General features: G+C 35.6%; 1 protein-coding gene across 2 annotated transcripts in view; it reads right to left on the minus strand.

Moving 5' to 3' along the window:
• Positions 1-24826, minus strand: part of FSTL4 (follistatin like 4) — a 454388-nt gene that overhangs the window by 346112 nt on the left and 83450 nt on the right. For both annotated transcript variants that reach the window (XM_032211288.1, XM_032211287.1), the window contains exon 2: positions 22441-22457. In XM_032211288.1, coding sequence (XP_032067179.1) covers positions 22441-22457 — 17 coding nt within the window. The remainder of the gene's footprint in view (positions 1-22440; positions 22458-24826) is intronic.

Genomic DNA, 24826 nt, shown 5'->3' on the forward strand with positions numbered 1-24826 from the left:
ATAAACCATCTACCTCTGAGGAATAAATTACCTGAGGAGCAACTAGCAGCATGAGATTTTGAAATAATGTAGAAGAATATCTCTCTGTTTAAATAATGGTATATAATTTTAGCAGTATTCTTTATGGCTGTGATTGAAATAGGCAATGTATCTTTTGTGTTAAGATGAAACAACTTGGTTTTATTTATCCACTAATTAATCTCAGCAGCATACACCGTTTTACATGATACAAGGTCCTTGGGATTTAATCACAATAATGGATTCCCAACATGCATTTTCCATCTAATATACTAAAATCAGAATGCATTATATTACCCTGAACACATTGTTTGCATAACAAGCATACTGATGCAAACAAGAATCACAGCCAACGATGTCATTGGAGAAACAAAGAGGGTATAATTGCACATCTTACAAGAATTCCAGATGGATCAAAACAAAAGAAAAAGCATGAAAAAATGCCAGTGAAAACAGGATCAAAATTCACAATATGAGCTTTTGTCTTTCATATAGTTGAATCTGAATATATCTCAAAAGACTTTCCTAAGAAGTAAAGCATGTTAATATTTGTTTAGAAATCAGTCAAATCCAGCCATCCAGTTCATCTGGTTATTCACTTTGTTTAAACTTATTGGGTGTGAGCCAGCAACTATTGTTCACCTTTGCTTTGGTTCGTCATGCTTTGCATTCTTAATTATATCTTTGATCATGATAACAGATTGTATACTTTTTCTGACACTTATGAGTCAGGAAATTGTCTACATTCAGTAGAAAATTCTGATGGTTCTTTATCTGGCTATAAACATAAAAGCAGTTGTAACCTAAGGGGTTGCAGCATAGTTGGAAAAATGAATGAAATTAAGGTGAACTGGTAGGGATATGCTATGATAAGCAAGGAAATCATCTGGCTGCTAAGAACCTGAATGAACAGGGATTGTTACTACCAGGAGGCAGAACAGTGAAAAGAGAATGCAGAGGTAAACAAGGTAAAATTTACAGATTATTTCAGGCTAATATAAAAAAATTCTCATCATACTGTTGGGATCCTGCCAAGAAATATGAATTGTGTCTTTCTGATCAGAGTGGGGGGGCACCCATGATGGTGAATGGATGAAAGGAGGCAGAAAAATGTATTAAAAATATATGAAATCATGAAGTACAGGAGGCTAATAAGCACACAGAAAAACCTAGGGACCTCATGCAAAAAAGTAGAAGCAGAAAATGACCAAGCTTAGAAACCATGACTAGGGAAAAAGAAAATACACATACTCCTCAAATTGCGACCACAATTGAGCCCAAAATTTATGTTGCTAATTGATAAATTTGTTAAGTGAGTCTTGTCCCATTTTATGAACTTTCTTGCCACATTTATTAAGTGAATCACTGCAGTTGTTAAATTAGTAACACAATTAGCAATAGCAATAGCAATAGCAGTTAGACTTATATACCGCTTCATAGGCCTTTCAGCCCTCTCTAAGCGGTTTACAGAGTCAGGATATTGCCCCAACAACAATCTGGGTCCTCATTTTACCCTCCTCGGAAGGATGGAAGGCTGAGTCAACCCTGAGCCGGTGAAATTTGAACAGCCGAACTGCAGAACTGCAGTCAGCTGAAGTAGCTTGCAGTGCTGTATTTAACCACTGCGCCACCTCAGCTCTATAACACAATTGTAAAATGATTCTGGTTTCCCCATTGACTTTGCTTATCAGAAGGTGGCAAGGGTCATCACATAATCTTGGGACACTACAACCATCATAAATGTGAGTCAGTTGTCAAGCATCCGAATGTAAATCACATGACCATGGGGATGCTGGAACAGTTATAAGTGTGAAAAATAGTCATACGTGTGAAAAAATACTTTTTCCAGTGCCATTGTAACTTTGAATGGTCACTAAGAGAACTATTGTAAGTCGAGGACTACTTTTATGTGGCTAGCATATGTGAATTTTTTTTTAAAAAACAAAAATAAGGGAGAAAGGAGAAATACAGCTTTATTCATGGATTGGGCAGTTTAATATTACAAGAGGAAGATAACAGACGAAGCCTTTTACTTAAGAGAGTAAGTATAACAAAAATTACTCATGAAAAGAGCTAAAGGAGGACCCCAAAGATTTTCTCTTTGCTGTGCGCCCTATAGGAGTGCTTGCCTACAATCTGGGTACATGGAAGCTAGAGGAAATTCCATCCATGAATGGAATCAGTCTATTGTAGGGAAGATGACTAGTAAAGAACTCCCAGGGTTTGACTGTTGATTGAAAAAACAAACATAAAACAATGACCAGATGATGGGATTGGGGTCTGTGAACAGAAATGCAAGAAGAATTGGTCCAAGAGTCAACAGAGGAGAGAGGAAACTGCCCTATGGGGTTTTTTTCAAGACAAATAAGGTTGTCAAATTATGTGAACATGATTCTAATAGAAGAGAATAGATATAGATCAGGACTGAACTGCGAAGTCCTTGATTCTCTCCGAGTTTGGTTTTTTGCTTACAGATGTTTCATTGCCTGACTAGAAAACATCATCAATGCAAGTCATTATTAGTCCTGGCAATGATGAGCCAGGAAATGAAATATTTGTCAGCAATAACTAAGGCCAGACGACACCAAGGACTCTACAATGTGGAGTTTATTATTATTTAAAAAACACTCTACGTGGCTCCTGGGTGACAGAAAGAGAGAGACATAGTCCAGGCAAACCTCTGAGACCAGGGGGCAGAGGAAAGGATTCTACTGAGTTCAATAGCTAATGTTGCTTAATGCAATCCTCAGTTATGAAAACAGAAAAAAATAAATATGTGTTCCAGCTAGAAGTGCCTTGGGTCTTATTGGAGCTTGAGGGTGAGGAAAATGTCCCTTAATCTTTGCCCTCTCAGAAGATTTGATAAAAATAAATTCTGGAGGGTCTGGAAAAGATGTTACTTATTAAAATCAAATCATAAGGTGTGTTTGTTTTTCTACATATCATGTTCACTGAGTTCAGTGGGCAAGTAATAATACACAGACAAAAATAATATAGGATGAATGTGCAGTGAGGGGCAGATGGAAGTTTAAATTTATATCCATCTAAGCCTTCTTAAGTCATGAAAAGGCCATGCATTGCACCGTGCTGCCTTCTCACATAGCTGGAAAGGGGTCAACATTTTCAAATTGAAAAGAAGTGGTCATGCCTTAAGCCAAACATGTGTTGCTGTGATGTTGTCGGAGAGAGATTGGCTTTATAATATATAGAAGCTCTGCCAAGTTCCTCTGCATTCTCACACAAGTCAATCTTTTCCTAACTGCATGTGAACTAAGTAGGGTTTTTTTTAAAAAAAAAAATATGTAGGAAAATGTATCTATTTCTTCTCTACTGCTCTAAATGCAGGAATGATAGGTGTACAAGCCTTTGCTGATGTGCTAAGTAGCAAAAGGGATGACAGAGCTACTGGAAATCAGCAAGCTCCTAGAAGTGCTAAAAAAGATAAGAAATGAATGTCTTTGGCCTGGCTGCCACATCTTTTGTACACAGAGCATAGAAAGGAAATTTTCTACCAACAAATGAGTCACAGGGTGATAGAGCTGAAATAGAAGATTTTCTCTTGGAAAGATACTGCCACACTTTGCACTCAGACTGATTGCCAGAGGAGGTACCTCTGTACTAAATAACAAGGTCATGTACTCACTGTTCCTGACATTGCAGAATTTATTTTCTTTTGTTGTCAGTTAATAACATTGGATAGGTTTATTCAACTCATAATGTCACCACTTTTGGGTGGTAGAATTGGGCGCAGTTGCAAGTGATGATCTACCAAACAGTAGAAGGAAATGAAAACTGAGACTGATGAGTCATTGCAATACAATGGAAAATTGATTATTCATTTTTTCAAGGCATTTTATATTAAACTCACTAGTGTCACCTTTAAAATGTAGTACAGAATTTTTATTTAGTAGTTTTTACTTGAACTGGGCTGGTTAACTAAATCTGATTTGCTGCAATACCAAAAAAGAAAAAGGTTTTCCATAAAAAAAAAAAGTATGGTTTTATTGGAGCACCTATCTTTGTCCTAAATTACCAATGAACTCCTGGATTGCAGGTTTTAAATCTATATCATTGGGAATATAGATACTATGCATATTTTCTGCTCGCTAATGTTATATATAGATATATTGATTTAATTAGACTGTACTCCAAAGAAGCTTAACTAAAATTAATCCTGAATAATGTAAAAATGTATCATTAATGATACTGTAGTAAGTTTGTTTATATTTTATTATCATTTTTTATTTTTTTATGGTTTCATTTTTGTTTGTTTGTTTTTTGTGCCTTCAAGTCAGTGTTGAATCCTTGCGACTGCCTGGACAAGTGCCTGCAGTTTTCTTCACATGGTTTCAGAAGTACTTTGTCATTGCCAGGGCTGAAAGACAAGAGTCTGGCCCAAGGTTCCCCAACTTTTTTATGCCTAAAGCAGGGCTAAAGCTCATGATTTCCCAGTTTCTAGCCTGGTGCCTTTAACCATTATACAGACTGGCTTTCTTTTATGCAATACACAATATAACTAGACCTGTTTACAGGCACAACACATAACATCTAGTAGCATTTATATTTAGAACTAGGTTCCTGACCTTTCTTCTTGCAGACTAATTCACATTCCAACCTGAAAAATAGCTTAAGAATTGGTTTATGAGTTATGATGTCCCCAGACATCAGATTGTATTGCAAGATGCTCATCTCACCTCCATTCAACTGAGAATAAGGCAGCTGTTATTCAAGCAAAACAACTACTTGTAGTGGCGGTGTATGAGTAATATAATGTGGGAGGAAACACACCATGGAATATTCTTCTTCATTAGATAATTTGCAAAGAAGAAAAGAAATCACAGCTCTTGCCACCCCCCCCCCCCCAAGTCAAAGTGAAGGATCAGGAAAATTAACTGCCAGTCTCTGCAGTCTTTTCTGCAACTCTTCAAGGGGACTTGAGTAAATAAATAGCTTGGAATGAAGGGGAGGGCACTTCCTTTCTGCCTGAGTAAATAACTTCACTGCTCTATCTTAAAGAATGAGAAGGGGAATTTGAGGCTTGGATTTGGGGGAATTGAAAGGGGGGGACAGAAATGTGCAGTGGTGGGGAACAAGGAATTGAATTATTAGACTGAGTTGTGACATGAGAGGAAGGAGGATTTTAAGCACTCATCTCTCAGTTGTGTGAACATTTATAACACCTCCATTTTTTGGGTGCCAGCTTAAACTTTACCAGCCAATCTAGTTATTTTAAAAAGATTAATCAACATCTGCACCGATTCACAGAGATAATAAGTTTGAACAAAGGTAGTCTGCATATTCATCTGCAAGCTGTACAGCCATGAGAGTTCAAATGATATGCATGCAGGTGTCAATTTTTCCTCAATCGGGAAAAGAGATTATTATGACTTCCAATAGCTAACATAAAGCAGTCAAATATAGCCAGTTTAAATAACTGAAAAGTTCTGAAATAGCACAGTGCTATTCTTCTTCCTTCAGTCATTACAAAGCACTTGCAGCAGCCAACTCATTACTCAAGGTACAATTTCCAAGGCAGCAGGCTGCATAAGAGTATATGTAAAAGGCCTCAGCTTCTCCCTCAACTATTCATCTTTCTTCAAAAGATCTGACTGAGTATAGTATTACTATACTATTACTGAAAGTTGGTTAATAATATGTATACTTACTTTATCAAGATGAGCTACTGAAACAGTGAACACAGTATGTCAATGAATACTTTTTGTTTCTTAGGATTACAATTTACTAAATTATGAGATTTGTTATCTTTCTTTTAAGCAACAGTCCCTATATAAGATGTACACTGTATAAGATTGTACTTAAATTGACTACAATTTTTAAATTGGTATTTACGCTGACATGCTTTTGTATGGGATGAAGTTTCAATGCATGTCTTCTACAGTAACTTATTATTAAGTCAAAAATAAATCCCGCTAAGTTCAGTACACTTTCTGTCTTAAATGTGTAGGAATACAATTTAGGTCTAGAAAACTGCCTTCAGGTACTACTTTGAATCTGCAGCTAAAAATGGTGGAACTTAATATTAGAAAGCATTGTAATAATAATGGTGGTGAGGGGGTGGGAGGTAGTAGTAGTAACAATAGTGGCATCTTCTCAAAATATAATATATTCCAATGAATATAATCATTAAATATTCACAAAATATGTAAAATACTCTCTGCATCTCTGCATTTGGTGCACTTCTAGAACACATGGTGGGAGCTTCTGAATGATTTACTTTGTTTCTGGTCATATATATTTTTCCTTACATGGCAAATATCTCTATTTTCAGAAATGGATGCATTCAAAAATGATTTGTTGTGAGCTGCCCAGAGTTGCTGGACGCTCCACGGTAAAGAAGTTAAATAAATAATAATAATTATTATGAATATATGGTATTCATATAGCTGAATTTCTTAATCCTAAGTGGAGGTGTTTTATACAAAAATAAGGCCTTGACTTATTTTCTTTTGAGAAAATAAACCCATAATATCTCCAAACATCTTGTCAGTTTTGAAATGTAAAAGTACCTTCATGGTTCAAATACACATTACATGGTCATAGCCTGCACAATTTTATGCATCTTCTGGTTGAGTACAGTGAGATGATGGCTGTTCGCTGCACTCAGACCACACATGGGAATGTTAAAAGCAAACTCTTGCCCTGCTATCATTCATAATTCAAGAGAAATGAGGGTTAGGAAAAGTGTATGAGCAATCAACATAATTTATACGCTGCAAGTAGAAGAGCTGGCAGTCTCTAACATCATAAAGTTTAAATAAGGGTAGCTTAACACCAGATGTACCCACAGCTGTCCTGAGCATAACACCATTAGCTCCATTACACCATGAAGTAATCCCTTCCTGACTTCAGCATCTCCATGAAAACATCACACCTGTCTGCTTGACTTAACAGATGCCCTAAAGTAAGATTTCAACTTATCAGCCTCACTGTTGTCTAGAGAGGGCTAAACATGAAGGTGGCAACTTTAAACCCAACAAAGCAACCAACCTCTTAAGGGGAAATTACTTTGACTATATGTTCTAGCCATATGGTCCCCAATAAGATTGAGTAATATATATACATTATGACTGTTGACATGTATCTAATTATGTTATTTTCTCTTGAAAGCAGTAGTTTCAGTACAACATTTCAATACAACTTTATAATAATATATACCTGTTATCTATCACTATAGTAACAACAGTCCTTTGCAGTCCATATAGCTGAGGAATAATGCTCTCTATAAAGGTGTCACTGCCTAACAATCCGGCAACAAGTGGAAAAAGATTCTGCTTTCTAATTGCACAATTAAATGTGCTTATGTTTTTTGTAGAAAAGCTTTCTGGGAGAAATAGGAGTATGTCAAACAGCAGCATTTTCAGGGAGGGCCCCAAAAGTTAAGATAGTGGTTGCAGCAGTGCAATTAAAGACCTACTCTTTTGACCTGTGAATTGATATACAAAAAAGGGGGGCAAGGTTTTCTTGCACTCCTACGATCAGCATCTTTACTTTTTTGACACTGTTCTGGATCCTGATGTCAAAACTTTATTTTGAGCATATTGATACTCCAAGGTCAGTCTTAACGAGAAAATAGGCAATCTTACATTTAAGGAAAGAAGCACAAATTGCTTTCAGAACAACCCCTGGTCTTAATGAATTAACCCTTTTAGTCAGGATTCAAGTCCAGATATAGGATTGAAACAGCATTGATTGCACTTTTGGATAATTCCTGATGAGAGGAGAATGGAAGTGATATGTCTGTTCTTGATGTTTCTGATCTCCCAGGGATTTTTCATAACACTGATTATCATCTCTTTCTGAACCAGCTTTGAATTGGAAGAGGGTGGCCTGTTGTGCTGGTTCTTCTACTTCTTTTGGGGCTGCTTCCAATCAATGTTGATAGGGGAAGATAGGTCTAGCCTGCAGTCTCTGTTATGTTGCGACCCACAGGGTTTGATGCTCTTTCCTCTTCTGTTTTAACATCTACCTGGAGCCTCTAGGTCAGTGTTTTTCAACCTTTTTTGTGCAAAGGCACACTTTTTTCATGAAAAAAATCCCGAGGCACACCACCATTAGAAAATGTTTAAAAAATTTAACTCTGTGCATATATTGACTATATATAAAGTGTTTTTCCCACAGCACACTTTACACTATGTCACGGCACACTAGTGTGCCACGGCACAGTGGTTGAAAAACACTGCTCTAGGTAAAATCATCTGTCAGTTTGGGGTGAGGTATAATCAGTATATCAATGATTCCCAGCTATAAATCACTACCTTGGATCATCTAAGTAATGCCATGGAGGTCCTGTCTCATTGGGCAGTGAGGGTTTGGATGGAGAAGAACAGGCTTTGGTTCAGCTCTAATAAGATTCAGTAGATTTGGGTTTGGGGACATCCTAGTTTTGGGGACATTCTATCTCTTGTACTATTCCAGTCAGATTCTCTATACAATTTGGGGATACTTGTGGGTCCTGCTCAAAGGTTAGGTGATAACTGTAATCAACAGGGCTTTTACATGGACCAAGTAGCCTTGCTAGCAGTCAGTCATGACTTACTCCTGCTTGGATTACTGAAATGTGATCTACATGGGACATTCTTTGAAGAGTATTCAAAAGCTGGTGCAAAATGCAGTGGCGTAAGCAGTTATGGATGCTGGTTACCTAACACATGTGACACATCTGCTCTGTGAGCTGCATTGGCTACTAGTATGCTTCTGGGTACAATTCAAGGTTACCTTCAAGATCCTTCATGGCTTGGTTTGGACTAATATAGGACCGTCTCTTCTCAATGGTGCCTATCATATGATCTTCCTATCATATGAGACCCAGCAGGAAGGGCATGTTCTGATTCTTGACCATGAGAGAGGGGGAAGAGAGAGGGACCCAAGAACAGAGTATTATCTGTCATGGTGCCTGCCTGTCTTCTGAAACATCATCCCCCCAGAGACTTGTCTTGACCTTGCTGGCCCTTTCCTAGGCATTGAAAATTTGGCTTTGCCATCAAACCTGTGTCCTTGATAGCATGCTGAGCCCCTTTCTTGCTTGTCATGGTTGCGTTAACTAAGTTTCTTGGCTACTGTGTTATTTCTGTTGTTTTTAAACTTGTTTATTATTATGTTTTTATTATGTTTTGTAATTGCTAGCCACCTAGAGTCCTGTATGGCTAACAATGGGCAATTGAATACATTTAAATAAAATAATAATAATCGTGCTAGAGTTTTTACTGCGCCTGTTGTTATTTTAGCACATAGTAATCCTAATTAGCCATTAAGGAAGTAATATGTCTTGCTTGGTTGAGTTCCTCTTATGATTTTTAAAGTAGTTATAGTATTCCATTCTGTTTGGACTCATTTATTCTATATTAAATCTTTAGATGTGATCTTACATTTCTATATATGGAGTAAAAGAATACTTTGGAGAAAAAACAGAGCAGAAGCATTAGCAGAATCATTGTTACATCTGTATATTCCTTTGGGTGTTATTAAGAATTTTAATTGTGCTCAGCACAATTGTGTATTATAACTTACTAATATGGTACCTACCGTACAATAGCTGTTCTGAAGAGGTTTTTCCACTCAACATATCAGGATTGAGATTTTGTACATGTGTACCATATTTCTTTCATTTGGGTTAGTACATGTGAGTTCAAATTAGAATTATAATTTAAATAAAAACCAATTTAATTTTTAGCTCATTATTTTACATATTTCAAACTATGTGAAACTGAAATGTGTTCAGACGGGAGATTTTTTTAAAAAAAATACAAAATACAAACAGTACTGGTTAGAATTTTTAAAAATGCAATACCAAATGTCAAACTGCTATTATATCTGAGGGTATTTTCCAAAGCAGTTTCTGAAACAGTAAAGGAGCTTATTTGTAATACAGAGAGAGAGGGAGAGGAAGAAAAAGAGATTGATAGTTTTTGGCTTTGGCCAAATATAAAAAGCATTTTATATGTAATATAAGAAGCATTTTCTAAAATGGCTTTATCCCATGAATTAATAGTACTGACCTTTCTCTTTAAAAATAACTTTCATTGTGGAAAAGTCAACAGACCAAAAGTATCTAAATCTGGAACAATTTCATAGTACACATAACTATGGAAACCTCGATAACACCCACTATTATAGCTATCATAATGTACATTACTATCAGATTTTTGCCAAAGGCTAGATTACATGAAAGATGGTAGTTCAGAACAGATTCTTATTTATCCAAGTTATAATAAACAAAAGTTTGAATCTATAGTGATCAGATTCTGATTTCTATATTTGTTCTGCTTTTTTCATTTGTACTAAGAAAAGTAGAAAAGGAAATTAATTAAAAAAACAAAAACAAAAAAAAGTATTAAAATACAATTCTGTGGATTTTTTAAAACATAACTACATCAACTTCAGCACCAAAAATTAATTTTTCTTTAAAACAGAAGAATAAAGTGGGGATAGAAATCAGTAAACATGTCATTTAGGTTTGCCTATGATTTACCTATTCTCTTCACTGGTTGCAGAAGAATTTAAATCATAGATCTTTGTCATAACTTTCTGAACTTGTCAAATTTTTTGCTGAGGGATAAAACATAAGAAAATTCATCTTCACGGGCATCCTATTTGACATTTCATTAAAATGAATTGACTATCTGTACTTACTGTAGTGATTTTGTAGTCCTTCAAGCTGATGTCTAGTATACATGAAATTCTGGCCACTATGAAATGGATAAAAGTCATATCTGAACCACTTTGAAGGGCTGATGCCCTTAGGGTTTATGTAAATGTTGATACCAAGGACAATTTGCTGAGAGATTCTCCTAATCCAGTACTTTATGGGAAGTTATTTGGAATATCCACAACCAACCACCCAAACCCACAAATTATGTTAGACTGCCTCATCCTGGCAGAGGTGTGTGTGTGTGTGTGTGTGTGTGTGTGTGTGTGTGTGTGTGTGGTCTAAAGCAAGCAGGCACCCACACTGGGCAGAAGCAATATAAGAAAATGCCAGAGGCAGGCAATCATTTTAGTGAGAATTGCAAAGACATCAAATCATACTGGGTGGGAGAAGGCAAAGGCAAACCATTCCAGTAGTTTTACCATTAAAACCACATTGATAGAAAATATGAAATGATTGATAATATAGTGCTGAATGATGGGCCTCCTCGGGTTGGATGACACCAACATGCTACTGAGAATCTTTCAGAGTACTAATGATGCTTTTGAAGTGACTAGGTGAAAGCCTTCGGGATGTCTATTTGCTGATGTTACCATAAGCACAAATTGAATTCATTGTATGCTAAATGAAACTGTTATGAATGCAACAATTTATTTGCATGTATATCAAAGGACAAATAGGGAGGCTTGGAGATAGTTCTCCCTAGCTTTGAAATCTACATTCCTTCATATAGAGCATTTTAATTTTGTTGCAGTATCTTCTCTCAAAATACTTGGGTGCTTTTAACTTCATGTTGGTTATTGGACCTGACAAGATCACAGAGCAAAGTGGCTTAGCTGTAAGAATTCCTGCAGCAAGACTGGTTGAAAGGATGAGTCATACATATACTATGCAGCATTTCTTGATTTTATTTCAGTCTTATTTTCTATTCAATAGAATGAAACAGGGTTCAAAAGAGAACAAAATATTTGTTCATTTAATTTGTGCTTTTTAAACAAGTTCCTGTTGTACAAAAGTAGCACACATTCCCATTCTTACACAGATAAATTTACAATGGAAGTATACAAAATATATATGCAATAGTTCACAAAAATAACTGAACAAAAATAAAGAACACATCAATATTAATTATGCCACTATAAAGCCTAGGCAGATGATAGCAATAACTCACTTAAAACATATTTAGCTATATTGAATGGCTTTTTAGAATGAACAAAGGAGTCCAGTGTTATACACTATATATGGTCCTGTAGAATGTGAAGTTAAACAACTCCCTCAAAAATATCCATAGGAAGCCTTAGTTATATGGAAGAGACTGTAATATCAAGAATGTGAAAGAAATTTCCATGCATTAATACATGTCCATTTTCCTCATGTGTGTGGCTTGTTACTTAGAGTTACATTCCATGATAGAAGCATAATGTAGCCTTAAGAATCTATTGGTTATTTTCTGGCAATACCATTTTTACTTTTTTAAATATGTAACACTGACAGCTTTATCGGTCAGAACAAGAGTCATCATGCAAAATATTCTTCATCTTACAGGAATGGGGAAAGGTTTTCTCTGGTATGAAAAATGAAGTAAGAAGCTTATTTCCCAAACAATGTGGATGTCAGTCATTGGAATGAATGTATTTACTGGAGGTGGGGGAAGTTTTATAAAATATTAGCTGGCAAAAATATGAATGGTTAAACATATGAGCTGTTTTACTTTGATATTATAAAAGCTAGATACTTGTTCCTTGTTTTTGCTTTGCTTGTTTGCATGCTTATTTGTTTTATGTTTCTGTGAATTGAGAGATCTTATAGGGAGTTGACCCATTGCTCATCCTCTGAATACTCATGACATACCTGTCTGGTTCTGAGATACTGACTTCATGGACTATCACCTTTGTTGGAGGCTTTCCAAACCAGCTGTTAAGCACAATGATACAAAACTGTGGCAGAAATATTCCAACTTGATGGGAAAGATCCTAAAAACCAGTAGACCGACTTTCTATTTTACCATAATTGGGTTTGGAATACTGCTTTTTTCCAAAACTCATGCTGTGTTTTGATTTATTTGTGCTCTTCCTGGACTCTCTACTAAGCCTCAAATCTCTGCCTCCTTATAGTAGAACGTTCCCAAAATAGAACTGTGCTCCTGGATAGCCTATCAATTTTACCAAGAAAACTTAAGGAGTTTCTAGCCCTTCTATTGGTGTGCATTTAATCATAGCCCTTGCACAAATTGTGATTGCTCTGGTTAGGTGTTTGACAGAAAAGACAGAATTAAAATCAAGTTGTAATTTCCAAATGCTTATTAAAAATTAAACCCTATTGGATGTACACATATTTATAAGTAAAACAGATTTTTTTTTAAAAAAAAGCATAGGATTTATTCACAGTCATCCATGGTTTCTAGAAACAGTTACTACTACTGACTAAGATGACATCTTGGAACAGGAAGTGCATGTTGCTCAACAAGCTTGTACACTGGATATGCTTGAGTATAGTCATTTGTTATTACAGTTTCAATCCAGTTTCTGCTGGATATTGTGAAGTCTAGCCACATTGGAAGGTCTTAAATCACCTATCGTTCAACCCATTTTCTGTTTGGATTTTATTCAGCCGAATCACTTTCAATAAGTTACAGAATCCAAAAGTGGAGTATTTTATATTACACTCTGATATTCATAAGTAGGCAATTTATAAGCAGATGACTTTTATTAGAGCCTTCTTCCATTATTCTATAAATAATGTACAAAGCAAAAATTCATTAAAAAAAATCTCTATTTCAAGCTTATAAAAATGAGAGTGAGTGTGCAAGGCAGAGAGAGAGAGAGAGATAAGCTGTAGGAATCATATTGGAGAACAGACTAGTAATTAAAACATTTCATTAAAGTTCCTTCCCCAATTTTCTTACCTCTCAATGAAGAATTAACATGATTGATTTTTCTGGTTATTTTAAGAGAGTGAAATCGTGGAATAGAAATGAACATTAAAACTTGAATCCAATACAGTAGTCAGTTTAATATAACTCCTCCTAAAACAGATGTGGAGGTCTATCAGCTTTAGCTTCAAGGATACCCAGATTAGTTATTTCCTCATATTTTATGCATTTGATCTTACGTATTACCTCTGATGCTATGGACAAAAATATCATAAAATTTAGTAAAGAGATGTTGGCATATTCGTTTTTGTCCAAGGAGTTATCAGTAAAAGAAAATGCCTTTTATTCATTGAAATATGACATTTCACCTATGAACTGAAGACCTTTTGAGGAACTTTAATACTTTATTATACAGTTACTTGCATTTAAAAAAAAATCTTTAATACATTAACTTTTTTTGAGGGAGATTGCTTTCATTATCCATCTTTATGCATCATTTCATCTAGTTTTATTTCTGAAAACTAGCCATAGTCTAATTACAGATGATAGTGAACACAATTTACTTCGGATGATAGCAAACATGGTAAAATATATTTTAAAAAAACTATATGCCAATCATAACGTTTATTAGTCTCAAGCACAATATTGTGTTTCCAGGAACCTCAAGGTTCTGTGAGAATCATCCAGGAATTCCCGAAGACAACTTCTGTTTAAATTACATAAAATGCATGATCGCAAATTTAATTGTAACATTTTGTTCAAATAAAATGTCTTGCATGAAATGTATTTATTAATGGGTTCTGCATCAATTGTACATAGAGAAGGATTTGAAGACTATTGATCTAGAAGGAGCAGAGGAGATATTCAAGTTTCCTTTTGAAACATTATAGTGGAAAACTTGAAATGCAACTAGATTAGGCCACTCACTTTCACAACAGATTTATAGTAGCACTGAGTTAACTTTAAATACCATACCTGATGTTTCACACTTTCAGATATTGTATTGTGATTTTTTCCAACATTCATTGTACCTCAATGCTGCTTTTAAAAAGATTTCTTTAAAGTAAACTCCATATCAAAAATTCACATACTTAAGGACTGAGTTGCAATTGTTGTGATGCCTTAAGATCAAGTCACACAAATATTTCAGCCTATCCTTTCTAATGCTGTTCTCTAACCTGATTCTGTGGGGGATATATCAAGTGTCAATCCGATAATCCTTAAACTCTGTCTATAGTGACTAGGGATTTGGTGGAAGTCAAAATCTAATTCATCTGGAGGGCACCAAGTTAAGAAAGTACAGCATAAGGTTGCCTATAGTATTAAATCAATTTAACAGTCATTGGGATAAATGGAGACAATTATTTAGTAAGTGGTAATTTACTTTGTTCACATAAGAACTTGGTTAATTGGTCATTCGTTCTGCTCTGTTAACTGAAGCAGAGAATTTTACTATACTTCAAGATCTGAAATGAAATCTGTGAAAATAAGCTATTAATTTTTTTCTTACTATTTAACAGAAAAATTCATATAACTTCATTATAAAGCAATGATGTTACAAGAGACTTCATCAAAATGATATGAGCAAATTAGTTAATACTAATTAGATATTAAGAATTTTCTATGGAACAGTTTTGGAGGAAGTAATTCTATCTCATGAAATAATAGAAGATAATCAACTCTCTAATTGAATTCATCCTATTCATTATTGCTAATCTGCAGATCTGTGCACACTGTCCTATTCAATGTGATTCAAATTCTTTTTTAATTTTCCAAGAGATGGTGGGAAAACAATGAGGCTAATAACCCCATTCACCTTGTCCATCAAATGTTCTTTCATGGATGGTCAAGTCATGCTATTAATAAATAATGTTCAGGAATTAGTGAAGAAGCTATAGGTTGAGGAAAGTTTAAAATCTTGTTTTCATAGCATGAATGTGGATTAAAAATGATATTGCCTATCAGAACAATGCAAAATATATGTTGGCTACATTTTTCTTCCAAGGTTTTGCATCAACTAGACCAAATGAAACCCAGAAAATTAAATTTAAAATCAGATCGCTTGTTTCTTTGAGAACTCCAAGCAATCAGGATAACTGTGCACAAGCATTATCTGCTTGTAAAGAGAGCTAAAGTGCATGGTGGAGAGGATGCACATTTCCTTAAATCCCACCAACTAAATCAGACCCCCTTCACATGATTCCTATAAGGATGTCTAAATCAGCAAAATCATTTCCAGCATCTTTTATGAATCCTGGGCTGAGCATATTGAATTCTAAGCAAGCAGATGTCTGAGATTTAGAAAAGCAGGAGAAGAAAAGGGAGAGGGCATTAAACTTTTCCTATTTGTGGTGGGGAAAGGAAAATACTGACCTTTTTGTAAGTAAGAGAACCTTTATTGACATTTTTTACTGTGGGAACACATTATGAACATCTGTTGCATGCTCTCAAAAGCATACATATATAACACATATATAGATGTGCTATATATATACATAGGTATATATCTACATCCACCATGATATAAAAAAGATGTTGAGACTCTAGAAAGAGTGCAGAGAAGAGCAACAAAGATGATTAGGGGACTGGACTGGAGGCTAAAATATATGAAGAACGGTTGCAGGAACTGGGTATGTTTGGTTGATGAAAAAAAGGACTAGGGGTGACATGATAGCAGTCTTCCAATATCTCAGAGGCTGCCACAAAGAAGAGGGAGTCAGACTATTTTCCAAAGCACCTGAGGGTAGGTCAAGAAGCAATGGGTGGAAACTAATCAAGGAAAGAAGCAACTTAGAACTAAGGAGAAATTTCCTGACAGTTAGAACAATTAATCAATGGAACAACTTTCCTCCAGAAGTTGTGAATGCTTGTGAATGGTTGTTTTTAAGAAAATGTTAGATATCCATTTGTCGAAAGTGGTGTAGGGCTTGGACTAAGCAGGAGGTTGGCTAGAAGACCTCCAAGGTCCCTTCCAACTCTGTTATTCTATTCTATTCCATTCTATTCTAATCATTGTCCATCTTGAATACATAGTGGAAAGAGGAAGCTTGAGAGTTCACAAGGTTGATAATGTATGGAAGAAAACTGTGGCTGAATCTGGATATTCTGCTTCGGATATCACAAAGCCTCCTCTCAAAAGGAAAACAGGGAAATAGGAGGAAACAAGTAAAACAGACTGTGAAGAAGATGTGTAGTGTCCTGAACAATACTGTGGACCCTGGTCAAGCAACACTTATATGCTATGTCCTGGATAGAAGGGAGTGAACTGCCACAGCTCTTGACTGTGTCTGTGGACTAAGGCTGGCTAGGTTTAAAGGTTGCTCTGTCCAAAGAGCACAAATGGAGGTTGGAGAAGAAGGTGGAGGAAGATGGCAGATACCTGCACACCATGATAAAGAGAAGCCTGCAGAAGAAGTGCTAGAAATTTCTCTGACAAGGCCTCTTTAAAGAGACTCCGCAGCTGTCTATGCTGCCTAGTTGGGACCAAGCTCATTTTCATTAAATAGAGCTGATTCCTCTATTGGAATTCCTTGTGAGAAGTAAGGAAGAGGCCAGAGTCTTCACAAGTAGGGAATTACCTGTCTGCTTGTGTGCTGAGGCTAGTGAGAAGGAGGATAACAAGGAGGAAAGCTTTTGGTCTGTTCCCTTGAGTTTGCTGCTGCAAAGGAGGATAACAAGCCTCAAACTGCTGCTGCCTGTTCCAGTTTCTCTCTTGGTTTGATATTTTATGTTTGAGAATTTTTCTTTTGTATGGTCTGGACTCCTGACACTCCAAAGAAACTGCTTTGTTTTCAGTGCCTAACCCTGAATGCTTAAGGGAAGAATAAACGGCGGCATGTTTTCTGCATCTTTGAATTGTAGAATTTGTTTGTAGTTACTCATGAATCAGCTCCCCACCTCTCTCTCACTGCAAGGCACTTTGCCACAAAACTATTCATGCATATATATATATATATATATATATATATATATATATATATATATATATATATATATATATATATATATATATATATGAATGAATGAATGAATGAATGAATGAATGAATGAATACACACACAAACACAAATATATATATATATGCTGGTCTTTCTTAAGAGAACTTTTTTATTTTTCTTTAAAAAAAACAAACACAAATATGTCATCATTTGTCAATCATTAAGACATTGAAATACAATTTTTTTTGTTGTGTGTACCCCTCCCTCCCTCCACCCCCCCATCCCCCCTCCTCCTTCCCCCCCCCGACTTCCCAGAACCCGTACACGGTATGGATTTTTAACTAACACAGTCTAAAATCTATTGAGAAAAAAGAAATAAAGAAATTAATGACATTCTAGATTGAACTTAGCTTCTTCTTACTGAACTAACTTTTAACAGTTTAAATCATTTCTGATCTTAAGCATAGGCTAACTGGAATTTCTTAGTCCCGTATTTATTTTGTATATAGTCAATCCATTTTTTCCAGTCTCGTTTATATCTCTCATTTGAATGATCTTTGAGATATGCCGATATTTTAGCCATTTCAGCTAAGTTTGTTACTTTCAATGTCCATTCTTGGATTGTAGGCAAGTCTTCCTTCTTCCAATATTGCGCCACCAACAGTCTTGCTGCAGTTATCAGGTGCAGAATCAAATTGGTCTCTACCACTGTAAAATCAGTACATATACCTAGTAAAAATAACTGAGGAATAAACTTTATCCTTTTTTTAAAAACATTTTGCATGACCCACCATATTTTTATCCAAAATGCCTTAACCTTTTGGCAGGTCCACCATATATGATAATATGTAGCATCGAGAGAACCACACCTCCAACATTTAGGCTGTACATTCGGATACATAGCAGCCAACTTTTTAGGATCTAAATGCCATCTATAAAACATCTTGTAAAAATTTTCTCTCAGATTTTGAGCTTGTGTAAATTTCACATTTCTTACCCAAATTCTTTCCCATGTATCCAACATTATTGGTTCCTCAATATTTTGAGCCCATTTTATCATACAATCTTTAACTAATTCTGTTTCCGAATCCATCTGTATTAATACATTATATATCCTCTTTATATGCATTAAGCTTTGATCTCTTATTTGTTTAAACAGATTATCCTCAACTTGAATAAAGCCAATTTTTTGATCTATTTTCCACCTAGCCTGTAATTGCCCATACTGGAACCATGTTTGAACTACCTTCTCCTCTTTTAATACCTCTAAAGATTTTAATTGTAATACCCCCCTTTCCGAGGTAAGAAGCTGTCTGTAAGTAAATCTATCCTGTTTTTGTGCTGTATTCATATTTTCAATTGCATGTCTAGGAATTGCCCACATGGGTATCTTGTCATTTAATTTATATTGGTATTTCTTCCAAACCCGCAATAAAGCATTTCTCAAAATATGACTTTTAAAGTTCTTATCCAATTTTTTGTTGAATAACAGGTAAGCATGCCAACCAAATACCAGATCGTGTCCCTCAATGTTCAATATTCTATCATTGGTTAAATGAATCCAATCACTAATTACAGATAATACCACTGCATCATAATATAGTTTTAAATTAGGTAGTTTCAATCCTCCTCTCTCACGTACATCTTGCATTATTTTCATCTTTACCCTCGGCTTCTTTCCTGCCCACACAAATTTGTTGATACCCTTCTGCCATTCTAAAAGGTTCGCATCTTTTTTAAGTATAGGTAACATTTGGAAAAGAAATAAAAATTTTGGTAAAATGTTCATTTTCACTGCCGCTATCCTGCCCAGCAAAGATAAGTGCAATTTCTCCCATTTTTTCATCTCTGTCTGTATGCTATGCCAAAGTGGTTCATAATTATGCTTATATAATTTCCCATTTGAAGTTAAAATGTTAACTCCAAGATATTTGACTTTTTTAACTACCTCACATCCTAGCATCACTCCTAATTCTTCCTTTTGTTTAATATTCATATTTATAGCTAATATTTTGGTTTTTCCTAAGTTTATTTTAAAGCCAGACACTTGACCATATTGATTAATCGTATTCATTAAAACCATACTGGATTCCTGCGGTTGTTCCAATATTATGACCAAATCATCCGCAAAAGCGCGGACTCTATATTCTTGCTGCCTAATCTTGATCCCTTTTAAACCATCCAAGCCCCGTATTTTATTCAACAATACTTCCAAAGTTATAATAAACAATAATGGGGACAAAGGACAACCCTGTCTTGTACCTTTTCCAATTTGAAAAGAGTCTGTTAAACTTCCATTGACTATGATTTGTGCTGTTTGCTGTTGGTATATTGCTTTAATTGACTGTAAAAAATTATCTCCTATCTGCATTTTTTGCAATATCTTCAGCAGAAATTGCCAGTTAACTCGATCAAAGGCCTTCTCAGCATCCAAAAATATAAACGCAGCAGGGATCTGGTTGTTCTTTCCCAAATATTCTAATGCATTAATAATTAATCTGACATTACTTTTCATCTGTCTCCCTTGTATAAAACCTGTTTGGTCCGTATGTATCAATTGTTGAATGACCAACATTAACCTATTTGCTAATATTTTAGTAAAAATTTTATAATCTACATTCAGTAATGAAATGGGTCTATAATTTTTGGGTTGAGTAGTATCTTGATCTTCTTTGGGTATCAAAGATATAAACGCTGTCTTCCAAGATGGAGGGACTTTACCTTCCATTTGAATCATATTAAATAATTCTCTAAGAGGTTCTACCATTTCTAACTGTAAGTTTTTGTAGTAAACCGCTGTCAAGCCATCTGTACCTGGTGCTTTCCCTGGCTTTAATTGCTTAATTACCTGCAGGATTTCCCCCGAGGTTATTGGTTGATTCAATTTTTGCCTGTGTTCTTCTCTAACTGAAGGTATTTTCTCCTTGTCTAAATATTTGTCTATGTCTAAACCATTAATTTTATCCCCTTTATACAGTTCTGTAAAAAATTCCCAGAAAGCCTTTTGAATCTCTTCCTGTTGGAACACCTCCTTCCCTCTGTAAATCAGTTTAGATATATTTCGAGTTTTCCTTTTTTTCCTAATCTGATAAGCTAACCATCTGCCAGGTTTGTTTGCATTACAAAAAGTATTGTGTTTTGCATATAATAAATTAGTAGCTACCTGGTCAGAGATCAACATGTCAAATTGAGATTTTAATATGTTAATAGCTTCCTTAACCTTTGTATCGTCTGGTTTCCTTGTTAACTCCAGCTCTTTTCTCTTAATTTCCTCTTCCAGTTCTGTTCGTTTTAGCCCTTGCTTATTTCTATGTGTTTTATTTATATTCATCAAAACTCCTCTCATATACGCTTTGCTTGCATCCCATACAAATTCCATAGATGTACCCTTATTCATATTCAAAACAAAATATTCAGATAGTAATTTTTTACAATCATTAATATAGTTTTCATATCTAAATAAATTTTCATTCAGTCTCCAAAACCTTCTTGCCTGCACTACCCTTCCCAACTCCATCCAAACTGGGTTATGGTCCGAAAGGACTCTAGCTGCAATCTTTGTTTTCTTGACCCTAGAAAGCAAATCATTAGTGGTTAGAATAAAATCGATCCTTGAAAGGGATTGATGCCTGTCCGAGAAGAAAGTGAAGTCATATTCCTCTGCATTTCTTTCTCGCCAGATATCTCTCAATTCAAAATCATGCTGGTCTTGTTGTGTTTTTGGCTTCATGCTTGTGCAAGTAAAGCGTGATCGGAGCTGCCGTCTTTCTATAAATCTTGGGGGGGGGGGGAATGCTGACTTTGTTGCTGTAAGTGGGTTGATTGACTATGTAGTTGCATCCTGATTGATAGATGGAGTTGATGTTTGTAGATTGGTCAGCTGTTTTGTATCATCCTGTTTGGCTGAGGTGCTGGCTGTGTGTCCATTGTTCTTTTGTGTTGTAACGACCTGGATGGTCCATGGGGTTCGTTTGCTGACTAGGGCTGGTTTCCAGATGTCTAATAGGCAAGAGGTATTGTCATGTTTATTCATGTTGTGGCGGTGTTTCTTTATTTCGATGGCTTCCATAATTATTCTCTTGTTGAAGTGTTCTGTTTTGGAGATTAATTTGGTTCCTTCAAAATCTGACTGAGTTCTTGTGTTTTGCGATGCGTGCATTTATTCTCCTATTAGTTTGCCCAATGTATGTAGCAGGGCCGATTTTGCATGGTATTTCGTAGACTCCTTGGTTTTCTAGATGTATTTTGTCTTTGGAGTTTCTTAAGATGTTGGCTATTTTTGGGTCAGTGCTGAAGGCTGTCTTGATATTGTGCTTGTGGAGAATTTTGCTGATTTTATCTGTGGTGCCTTTGATGTAAGGAGGACAATGCCATTGTCCTGTTCTGTGTCTTAGTTCTTGGGGTGTGTCTCCCTTTGGATTAGGTTGGTAATTGTTTTTCTTTGGAATCCATTGGAAATTAATATGTTTGTGAGAGTGTGTAATTCAGTTTTCAGTTGGTCTTTGTTGGCTAGGCGTTTGGTTCTGGAGATGAGGGTCTTGGCTACAGAGTTTATCTGTGCAGGGCAGTGATGGAATTGTGCATTGTGCATGGTAGATGGTGTGTCCTAGGGAGCCGGAAAAACACACACACCAACCGCTACTTAAATACACAATCCCATCACCACCCTGCACAGATCAACTCTGCAGCCAAGACCCTCATCTCCAGAACCAAACGCCTAGCCAACAAAGACCACCTGAAAACTGAATTACACTGTTTTTCTTAATGCAGTCAGAAAAAAAGAAAAAACTTCCTCCCTTTTCCAGCACCTTAAAGCAACAGGACATGAAATTGATTTTGAAGGAACCAAATTAATCTCCAAAACTGAACACTTCAACAAGAGAAGAATTATGAAAGCCATCGAAATAGAAAAACACCCCCACAACATGAATAAATGTGATGATAACTCCCACCTACCAGACGTCTGGAAATCAGCCCTAGTCAACAAATGAGCCCCACCCACCACCCAGGTCGTTACAACACAAAAGAACAACGGACACACAACCAGCACCTCAGCTACACAGGATGATACAAAACAGTCGGCCAATGTACAAACGTCAACTCCATCTACCAATCAGGATGCAACTACACAGTCAATCAACCCACTTACAGCAACAAAGCCAGCAGTCCACACACCCCTACCAAGATTTATAGAGAGACGGCAGCTCCGACCATGCTTTACTTGCACAAGCATGAAGCCGAAAACACCAGCCTGAAGATGGCGAGTGAGACCTCGCCAAAATGTTGCCAAGATAATCTCAATCTTACACAGGAAAAGACCCAAATACAACACGACCAGCAATAAATAAATAAATAAATAAACAAACAAATAAATAAATGTGTGTGTGCATGTGTATATATATATAGTAGAGTCACAACCCCCGGCATGCCCAAATATGGGAGGAAGTTTTACTGCTTCCATTCTTATTTATCAGCACAAATACAACAAACACACACACACACACACATACATTTTGTATTTTGTATATATATATACAAATATATATATTAGATTTTTACAACCCCTGGTATGCCCAAATATGGGAGGAAGATCACTACTTCCATTCTCTGTCCTTCGGCTCGTCACAAGAGACCATCCAGGCAGAAACCCAATATTTTTACTGTTGCCTTTTTTGTTACATTTGTTGTATTTGTGCTGATAAATAAAGGTTCAAATCCCAGTAAGGGTATGGCTAGCTGATGAGAGCTAAATAGCTTGAAATAGATCTATACTAGTCTCCCTTTATTTATTTATCAGCACAAATACAGCAAACATACATACATCATACATACATACATACATACATACATATACACACACACACACACACACACACACACACACACACACACACATATATATATATATATATATATATATATATATATATATATATATACACACACACACACACACACACACACACACACAATTAAAACCAGAAAAGATTGAACATATTCCCCTTTTAATGAACCACATTATTTTGTGGATTCCCAGGTGATGGTGAGGTCTTCATAAATTTGAAAAATAACATGGAGGGAAAGGGTTGAATCTTCCTTATCTTTTCCATATTTCATATAGCCCAGATCTTTACTGTAATATGAATTAACTGAAGCACTTAAAAATTAGTTCCTACTCTTTAAAATCCCTGACACAAACAATTTTGACTCAACCTATTTTAGAATCCACATTTATAATGGAATAAATATGAAATTTACATTGGTTTCTTTGCTATGTGCTCCATGGTTCTTTAAAAAAAAACATGCTCAGATGTTGCAAACATTTAGAAGATATAAATAGTGGTGGAAAATGCATGGATGTCTTTCATAGAGTCCTCTGAAGAAAGACCAAAATGGGTTTAAATGTTCGGCTGTATATATTGCCTGAGTAAAAATACTTTCCATGTTTACCGAGGAATTGACTTTCTGATAAACCCCATGTTTTTTAAAAAAATTAATAATTACTTAACTCAAACCTCAAGCAATTCAGAATTATCATCATTTGCACAACCAAAATAAAGTGCTTTCCTTCTCCAATTTGGATTTAATCACCCCTCTACAGAATGAAGATTGTTTTAAAAAAGAACAGGACTATATCATTAATACTGCTTCTAAATTAGCAGTGCCTAACTAATACAACTACTGAGAGTAAATTTCAAATCTTAGTTTAATCAATACCTATTTTGCAATTCCACATGGCATAGTGTTTGAAGACTAAGACACAAACCCCTGTACAAGAGACAGATTTACCTTCACAATCTATATTGACTTTGTACAACCAGCAAAGCTTCCGCAAACATTCTAGGAATTATCATGTAGTAAGAGATCTCAAAACACGATTATTTCACTCCTACACTTTAAATCTATATTATGTAGGTGTAAAAGACAAAATATTTTACCAGTTTAAATCTATATTATGTAGGTGTAAAAGGCAAAATATTTTTCAGATACATTCCAGCCTTTTTAAAGCGGCTAATTCTCTATTTTCTGCTGTAGACCTACACTGAGAGCAAAAAGGCTAGAAAATAAATTCTTTCACCTTCCTTTTATAATTATATCCCCAATTCATAGATATAAAATAATTAATCAATGTTGCTGTTGGAACACAATCTCCATGGTCTCTAGATTGCTGGGATAGAAAATGGTTACATTTAACACTGATCTGCTCTAAGCAACCAAGGATCAAACCTGCATTAAATTAATGTAGGCTATTTACATGATTTTCACTGAATTTAATGATGCTTCTTTCTATCTAGTGTATGTTAATTAAAGTAAAGGAAGTTAAATTAAGTA

The sequence above is a fragment of the Thamnophis elegans genome, chromosome 2, assembly GCF_009769535.1.
Source record: "Thamnophis elegans isolate rThaEle1 chromosome 2, rThaEle1.pri, whole genome shotgun sequence".
Classification (NCBI taxonomy): domain Eukaryota; kingdom Metazoa; phylum Chordata; class Lepidosauria; order Squamata; family Colubridae; genus Thamnophis; species Thamnophis elegans.